The sequence below is a fragment of the Gaeumannomyces tritici genome (assembly GCF_000145635.1).
Source record: "Gaeumannomyces tritici R3-111a-1 unplaced genomic scaffold supercont2.142, whole genome shotgun sequence".
Lineage (NCBI taxonomy): Eukaryota > Fungi > Ascomycota > Sordariomycetes > Magnaporthales > Magnaporthaceae > Gaeumannomyces > Gaeumannomyces tritici.
In genome coordinates this window covers 1-7,889 of record NW_008804686.1, presented here as the reverse complement: position 1 = coordinate 7,889, position 7,889 = coordinate 1, and the positions used below count along the sequence as shown (strand labels likewise).

General features: G+C 60.8%; 4 protein-coding genes across 4 annotated transcripts; 3 read left to right on the top strand and 1 right to left on the bottom strand.

The window, feature by feature from the left end:
• Positions 1 to 97: 97 nt before the first annotated feature.
• On the top strand, positions 98 to 1,464 carry GGTG_14116 (hypothetical protein; the record flags this gene model as incomplete). Its single annotated transcript, XM_009232044.1, has 2 exons — positions 98 to 490; positions 550 to 1,464. 2 exons carry the CDS (start codon positions 98 to 100, stop codon positions 838 to 840), a joined length of 684 nt encoding a protein of 227 aa, XP_009230308.1. The 3' UTR covers positions 841 to 1,464.
• A 239-nt stretch (positions 1,465 to 1,703) lies between these two features.
• GGTG_14115 (hypothetical protein) lies at positions 1,704 to 2,762 on the top strand (the record flags this gene model as incomplete). Its single annotated transcript, XM_009232043.1, has 1 exon — positions 1,704 to 2,762. The coding sequence occupies one exon, from the start codon at positions 1,704 to 1,706 to the stop codon at positions 2,760 to 2,762; it is 1,059 nt and encodes a 352-aa protein (XP_009230307.1).
• On the bottom strand, positions 2,613 to 5,619 carry GGTG_14114 (iron-sulfur clusters transporter ATM1). The gene is made up of 2 exons (XM_009232042.1): positions 3,296 to 5,619; positions 2,613 to 3,197 (listed from the first exon to the last, which is right to left on the bottom strand). The coding sequence occupies exons 1-2, from the start codon at positions 5,349 to 5,351 to the stop codon at positions 3,121 to 3,123; spliced, it is 2,133 nt and encodes a 710-aa protein (XP_009230306.1). The 5' UTR covers positions 5,352 to 5,619; the 3' UTR covers positions 2,613 to 3,120.
• Positions 5,620 to 6,692: 1,073 nt separating this feature from the next.
• GGTG_14113 (hypothetical protein) lies at positions 6,693 to 7,687 on the top strand (the record flags this gene model as incomplete). Its single annotated transcript, XM_009232041.1, has 2 exons — positions 6,693 to 7,592; positions 7,655 to 7,687. 2 exons carry the CDS (start codon positions 6,693 to 6,695, stop codon positions 7,685 to 7,687), a joined length of 933 nt encoding a protein of 310 aa, XP_009230305.1.
• Between the last annotated feature and the right edge of the window lie 202 nt (positions 7,688 to 7,889).

Below are 7,889 nucleotides of genomic sequence, written 5' to 3'. Positions count from 1 at the left end.
TGGAGCAGACGCGGCCCGGCTCCTGGCTCGCCTGGTGGTCCCGGTGGTCCAGGGGGTCCAGGCGGTCCAGGCGGTCCGGGAGGGCCAGGCAGTGTAGATGCGGCCCCCTCTCCCGGTTCGCCTGGAGGTGCCGGAGGTCCTGGTGGCCCGGGAGGTCCTGGAGGTTCCGACTCGCCTAATGGGTCTCCTTCTGCTGGGTCTCCCGGTGGTCCAGGTGGTCCAGGTGGCCCAGGCGGCCCCGGTGGCGCTGGCGGGTCTGGTGCGCCAGAAGAACTCGGCCCTGGCTCCGCTGGCGGCCCCGGGGGCGCTGGTGGTCCTGGAGGTCCCGGCGGTGCTGGCGGATCCGGCGGATCTGGCGCCATGGGACCGGGTGGCGCTGGTGGCGCTGGTGGCCCAGGCGGACCGGGAGGGCCTGGCGGCGCTGGGGCGCCATCCCCCGGCGTTTCCGGCGGCGAGACTGCTCCCGGTGCGGGCGGCGCGGGCGGCCCCGGTCAGTGGACGATCCTCCAGTTTAAGCGCGTCTGCGACGGCTCCGACTCGTCCTGCCAGGTCTCCTTCGGCGTTGACCGCAACGACGGCACCCCTCCGACGCCCTGCAGCTTCGTCCAGGCGGGCGGGTCCAAGGCGCGCGTCCTCGAGTCGTCGCCCAAGCAGTGCGGCAAGTACACGGTCAGCTCCGGCTGGAGCGGGCAGTTCGGGCCCGGCCACGGATTCACCACCCTTTCCGTCATCGACAAGGCGCAGAAGCTCATCGTGTGGCCTGCCTACACCGACGCCCAGCTCGCCGGCATGCAGACCGTCAAGCCGGACCAGAGCTACCCCCAGCACACCCTCCCTTAAAAGACTGCTGACTGAAGCGACACAACATTTACAATCACAAACTTCACATCCTTCCCCTACAGCACATTTGTATCCCTTTCAGGCCTTTGAAGCAGGGCATGTATTAACATACCATCATCACATGGTCTGTTTCTGATCCAGACCCGGGTTAGAGGTTAGGCGTTCCGGTTTGCTAAAACGTTGGACCAAGCATTTACACAGCGATTTGGAGCATACGCATACGGAGTTCTTATTATTCTCATTGTTCTTTTTATACCAATTCTGTTTCTTTTTCCTTCTGCTTGCCTTGCTGCCGCTTGCTTCTCTCTTCATGTTTTCTCCCGTGTTTTATGTTCGTATTTCGGATGGGTCTTGAAGCACACGGTGGCGTTTGTATTTTTTTGGGCTGGCAGCATCAAAAATTCCTCTCGGTTCCCCCCACGGGGCCTTTGAGTTAAGCGTTGGAAATCTGCGTCCGTATTTTCCCTCCACTTATATCCCAAACCGTTCATGCTACACACGATGTCTCCCAATGGAACTTGGAACTAGATAGGCACCCCCACCGCAAAAGAATGGCAGCTTTACAAGTCCAAAGATTAGGATTGTTTTGCCATAACCTTTACTGTTCTTGTGTTATTCCTGTTGTTATTCTGTCGTTATTCCTGTCCTTCTCTTTCCACATCCCGATTCCTATTCCTGGGGTGTCAACGGAATTTGAAGGGAAGGTGCGCTTTAAAACAGGCAGCTGCTATCATCAGCTGGTCGTCACGCTTGTTTGCATCTGCCGCCACCCGACTTTTTTCCAAAACACCAGCAACTTTGACTCGATTTCCTCTCCCCCAATCCAACAGTGACAGCCATCCAACCGCCCTGTCGTTGATACAATGGATCGTCTCAAATCCACATCGAAAATTGCACAGAACCATGGGAGCACCCTCGCGTCCCCCATCGAGGTTTGCGAGATCCCCGGCCGGGGCATGGGCGTGGTTGCCGTCGCCGGAATTCGAAAAGGCGTAAGGATCATCTGCGAGGAGCCCCTCCTCGTTTCCGACTGCCACCCCGACCCAGCCGCGCTGAACGACCTGATCGCCGTCAAGCTGAGGCAGATGTCGTCCCGCCGCCAGCGCGAGTTCCTCTCCCTCCACAACAAAAATCTCGGCGGCCCGTACCCGCTCGCTGGGACCTTTGATACCAACTCGATCCCGCACGGCGACGGGGGCGCCGTTTTCCCCACCGTGTGCCGCCTCAACCACAGCTGCCTGCCCAACTGCTTCACCGCCTGGAACGATACGCTACGCCGGCAGACCGTTCACGTCGTCCGCAACGTCAGGCGCGGCGAGGAGCTCACGCTGCAGTACCACAGCGCGGCGCACAAGAGCCGGCGCGCCTACCTGCACGCGCACTTTGGCTTCTGGTGCGACTGCCCGACCTGCATGCAGCCGCCCGCCGAGATATCACTGTCGGACGCCCGACGCCTCTGCATCGACCGGCTGATGGGGGACATCTCGGACGCCGGCCGCGTCGCGTTGGACCCCAACGCCGTGCTGCTCGACTGCCGGGCGCTGTGGAGCCTGGTCCACGTCGAGTACCGCGGCGCCGTCATGGGGCTCGAGGCGCACGCCTGCTACGTGGCCGCGCAGGTGTGCCAGGCGCACGGCGACTGCGCGCGTGCGTCAAAGTTTGCGGGCCTGGCAGCCCTGGCGCGCGCCGAGTCCGAGGGGGCCGACTCGCCCGCCGCGGCCAGGATGGCGGCCATCGGCGTCGACCCCAGCGCCGTGCTCGGCGTGCCCGACGGCGGCCCCGCGGTCGCCGCCTGGACGAACCCGCTCTCACTGGTTCCGCCCCGCAAGTACCCGCGCGCGCTGGGCGAGATCTGGCTATGGCGCCAGGGCACTGAGGATGAGGGCTTTGACGAGGGCCGATACCTGCGAGGCCGCGTGTGATGGATGGGAGCTGCTGGGCTTCGAAAATAAGAAATCGGAAACAGAAAAGGAACTAGATGTTCGTCATCTGCTTCTGGTCGAATTGGTATTTCTATTGAAGATGAGGGTGGTTCGAGGAGTGGTGGAGACAGTCAAAATGAGGTCCGTCGATACTTCCAACGCTTGATATCCAAAACAAGGCCGCTAGTCTTAAAATTGGCCGCGAAACTCCGCCGCAGCTCGAAATTCCACGTGCAATGGTATATAGACATATCTAAACGTAGAGGATATAGCCGACTGAATTTCAGGTAGAGCAAATTTGTAGTAGGGGTTGGGGTAACGACAAGAGAAGGATTTGAGTTTACGGCCTGGAGGATATTCATCTCCCGCTAGTCTCGCTAGTCTCGACATTGTCGACCTTCTCCGACCCGTCGGCATTGAACAACGTCTCCTGGGCTGCAGTGTAAAAATGCGGGGTCAGCAACGCACATGGTCTCAGACTAATGGAGGGAAGGGCGTTGATAGATAGAAAACGCTAAAGTAACTGTACTCACCACTCCAGAGCTCCGAGTAGAGGCCGCCGCGGTCGATGAGCTCCTTGTGCGTGCCCATCTCGGCGACGCTGCCCTGGCGCAGGACGATGATGAGGTCCGAGTCGTAGATGGTGCGCAGGCGGTGCGCCACAAAGACGCTCGTGCGCGCCTTCTCGCGCAGGATCGAGTTGATGTTCTGCATCAGCGCCTGCTCCGTGTGCGTGTCGAGCGCGCTCGTCGCCTCGTCGAAAAAGAGAAGCGGCGGGTCCTTGAGAAGGAGCCGCGACACGGCCAGGCGCTGCTTCTCGCCTCCCGAGATCATCAGGCCGCGCTCGCCGACCTTGGTTGCGTATCCTTCGGGCCACGACTCGACGATGTCGTGTATACGGGCCCGCTGCGCCGCCGCAATGACGCGCTCGCGGGGCGCCGACAAGTCGCCGTAGCGGATGTTGTGCTCGACAGTGTCGTTGAATAGAGGGGTATCCTGCGGCACGACTCCTATGCTGCGGCGCAGCGAATCGAGCGTGACGGAGCGCACGTCCTGGTCGTCTATCAGGATGCGGCCCGACTGGGCATCGTAAGAGCGGAATAGCAGGCGGAGAAGCGTCGACTTGCCACATCCGCTGGGCCCAACGACGGCAACCTTCTTGCCCGCAGGGATGGTGAGGCTCAGGTCGCGCAGGATAGGCCGGTCTGGGTGGTAGCCAAACGACACCTTCTCGAACCGGATCTCGCCGCCCTTGGTCAGGGCCAGAGGTTTGGCGCCGGGCTGTTCGGCGATGGAGACGCTGACTTTTTGCAGGTTAAAGAGCGTTTCCATGTCCAGAAGGGACTGTCGCAGCTCGCGATAGACGGAGCCGAGGAAATTGAGCGGCACCGACAGCTGGAAGACGAGCTGGTTGATCATGACGAGGTCGCCAACGGTCAGACTGCCCTGAGCAATGCCGTTCGCACCTAGATACATCATGGCGGTAAGTGCGGTTGAGAATATCACATTCTGGCCGCTGTTGAGAAAAGCGAGCGAGGTAGCGACCTTGATGGAACTCTTCTCGTACTGCCTGAGAGCGTCATTATAGCGGCCAACCTCGTACTTTTCGTTGTTGAAATACTTGACGGCCTCGAAGTTGATGAGCGAGTCGACGGCGACGGTCGAGGCACGGCTGTCGGCGGCGTTGGCCTGGCGGCGGAACTTGGTCCGCCATGCCGTGGTCCAGATGGTGAAAGCGGTATAGGCGGACATGGTGACAGCGGTTATGGCAGCAAACTTGGCACCGTACTGCCAGGTCAGGATGCCACAGACCATGCTTATTTCGAGGGCGGTGGGGATGACATGGAAAACCATGCTGGTGAGCAGGAAGCTGATGCCCTTGGTACCGCGGTCGATGGCGCGGGTCAGGCCGCCCGTCTGCTTGGACAGGTGGAAAGACAGATCGAGGCGGAGCAGGTGGTCAAAAACGTTTGTGGCTACGCGGCGGATGGCCTTCTGGGCAACCGAGGCAAAGACAGCATTGCGGAGCTCCTGGAAAATAGTTGCGCCCACACGGGTGGCGCCGTAGGCCAGAATCATGGTGCCGGCCACCGTGGCCGCGGTACCGCCAGCGCCAGCCATAAGAGACGGGTCGATGTTCATGGCGTCGACAATGCTCTTGAAGTAGAAAGGCACCTGGACGTTGAGCACCTTTGCGCTGATGAGAAGTGACACAGCCAGCCCAACACGCAGCTTGGTGCCCAAGCTGTCCTTGGGCCACAGGTAATGTGACATCTCCTTGATGATGGCCCAGTCGGCCTTGCGTTGCTCCTGGTTCGTCTTGTCGGGAGTGGCTAGAGGATCTTTGGAGGCTGTCGAGGCGCTAGTTGCCGCGGTTGGGATCGCGGTCTTGGAGATGGAGGCCGGGCGGGCGGCATCCCTGACGGAGGGCGAGGTCGGCGCCTTCGGCCGGGGCATGGATGTCATCAGGGCGCGGACTGAGCCGCCTGGCCTCTGCGGAATCCATCGCGGCGACCTATGAACGAATTTGGGAACAGCTCTCGGACAGCTGGAGAGCAGCGCCGTGCTCCTCAAATTCCTTGTGATCATCTTCGGGTGCGTCGCGGACGGCTGCTGGTCATCTTGGGCGTGGGGATCGAGGTTGCGGGATTTCGGACGGGGCGCGAACCCCTCGAGGGGGCAATTTGGGGGTCAAGAGGCCCTTCTTGGATCCTACAGGGCCGAGCGGCGAAAGTTGATGGTGGAGTGGCCCAGTTGCGTCGGTAGGGCTTGTCGTAGAGTTGTCGAGGCGGCAGCAGACTTTGAAGCTCGGAGGCGACTCTCGATGCTGTTCCGTCGCGTGCGTTGATGCCTTGGTGGGGAGCTCGCGCGTGCGCAATGATGCAATTGGGCTGTGGGCCTGTTACGAGACTCAGATTCAATGCGCCAATCCCAAATTGGGTTTAGCGCTTGATAGGCTCACCCCGCCTCCGCCTTCCCACTTGGCCTTGAACGCCCGGGCTAGGTTGCCAGTGGCACAGCATTGGATTTGCGTCCATTGCAGAACCCAATCGGCTGCCAAATGCTTGACTGCCCAACAAGCGCAACTAATCGACATGGAGCGGCACGGTATCCTGTCAAATTCGATGCGTGTTCGAATTACGGCAACGACTCGGCCATGATTGAGATCCATCCAACGTTCTGCGCCCTTGGTGCCACCCACCGGCTCAGGGGCTAGCGATTCGAGTGCCTCGAATCATCAATCATGACTCCATGCCGTGCGCCACAGCGCTTGTGCCCTGACGGCGAGCCTATCTCGCGCTCGCCTGCTTACTCTCTCTTGGCCTGATCGGAACTGTTGTGCTGCGGTATTGGCGCCAATCCAGAGCCGAAAGGGGCATGTCGAGGCTTATCTCACAGCCCATGGCGCTCTGGCGGGTGGATGGGTGCTGCGGCTTGCCCACCGCTTACTCTCGCAGGGCCCGCCTGCGCTTGTGCTATGTCAATTGGATACCTATTGTACCAAGCCATTTGCGCACTAGCGAATGGCTGACATTTGCAGGCCCGATTACTCTCCATGTCAAGACATCTTGGGGCTGGGGTTTGTTGCCGTGCGGCCACGAGCGCGGCGTTGTTCACTATCGCCGATTCTACGTGTTTGTCTGCCGTCCACCCTGGCAATGGACCCTGAGCTGTTTTTTTCCTGGACCAGCCGTATCTCTCTCAGCTGGTATATATCACACTCCTTGGAAGACCAACTCCAAACCCTTGATCCATCTCTCATCATTAGCCTCGCCTTCGACCATAACTCAACCCTCCACCTCTTCTCAGCAACCGCCCTTTCTCTTGGCTTCCGTAGCCTTGCCTCTTCTTCTTCTACTCTTTGGTCCATCGACTAACCTCTTCCCGACTACCCCTCCCTTCCTCCAAACACCACCTTCCGATCCAGCAATGCTTTGCCGGGCCTCTCCCGCATTGTCCTGCTTGTTAGCCCTGCCTGCGCTCATTTCGGGCGTGCAGGCTGGCTGGAACCCAGGGGCCAAGAACAACCTGATGGTTTACTGGGGTCAGAATTCTAACGGTGGTGGCCAGCCACAAGATCTGAAATTGCTCTGCGATGATCCAGCTGTCAGCGTTATCGCTGTTTCTTTCCTCACTGACTTCAACCCTCTCAAGCTCAACCTTGCCTCGAACGAGGCCGGATGTACCAAAATGTCCGGTGGCATGATCAAGTGCCCCTCAATCGAGAAGGACATCAAGTACTGCCAGGGGAAACAGAAGACGATGCTGCTTTCCCTGGCCGGCGGCGAATACAAAGGTAATGGCTGGGGCAGCGCCGAGGAGGCCAAAAAGACCGCCACCAATGTCTTCGACCTCTTTGGCCCCGCCGGAAAGGTCCCAGAGGCACAGCGTCCCTTCGGAAGCGTCGTTATGGACGGCTTCGATTTTGATTTCGAGCATGAGACCAAGGGTCTCCTACCGTTCGCGCAGCAGCTTCGCAAGCTCGCTGATGGCGCAAAACTCATCCTGGGCGCAGCCCCGCAGTGCCCCTTCCCTGACGCGACTCTCGGTCCGGTCTTTTCGGGCGGCGTCAAGTTCGACCTGGTCGCGATCCAGTTCTACAACAACCCCGGCTGCGGCCTCGTGGCTTTCAAGGGGCAAGGCGGCAAGAAAGACGCCGGCAGCACCTACAACTTCGAGCAGTGGGCAAAGTGGGCCAAGACCGAGGGCCAGCAGACCCACCTCCTCGTCGGCGCCCCCGCGATCGAGAAGGTCGGCGGCGGCGCCGTCAGCCCCGCGCAGATGAAGCCCATCATCGAGTACTCTGCAACCTTCCCCGAGTTCGCCGGCGTCATGGTCTGGGAGGCTACCGAGGCCATCAAGAGCGGTTTCATCAAGGGGGTCGCCCCGAGCCTTGCTGCCGCTGGCGGCGGCGCCGGTGGTAGCCAGACCCCAGCATCTGGCGGTGGCAAGACCCTTGCCGCTGGCGGCAGCAAGCCCAAGAAGCCCGCGAACGCCCCTGCCACCGCCCCCGCCGCCCCGGCCACGCCCGCGGCGCCCGTCGCTCCCGGCGCGGCCGGCACCTTCGACCCCACCCTCGCCCCGCCGGGCCTGGCCCTGCCCGAGAGCCAAAAGCCCATCGGCGGC

What these genes read in the sequence shown, in the direction of transcription:
- GGTG_14114 (XM_009232042.1), bottom strand. Translation starts at nt 5,351, where the DNA reads ATGATCACAAGGAATTTGAGGAGCACGGCGCTGCTCTCCAGCTGTCCG. An exon ending in CTACTCGGAGCTCTGGAGTG is followed by an intron (nt 3,198 to 3,295) that starts GTGAGTACAGTT and finishes TTTACACTGCAG; the next exon opens with CCCAGGAGACGTTGTTCAAT.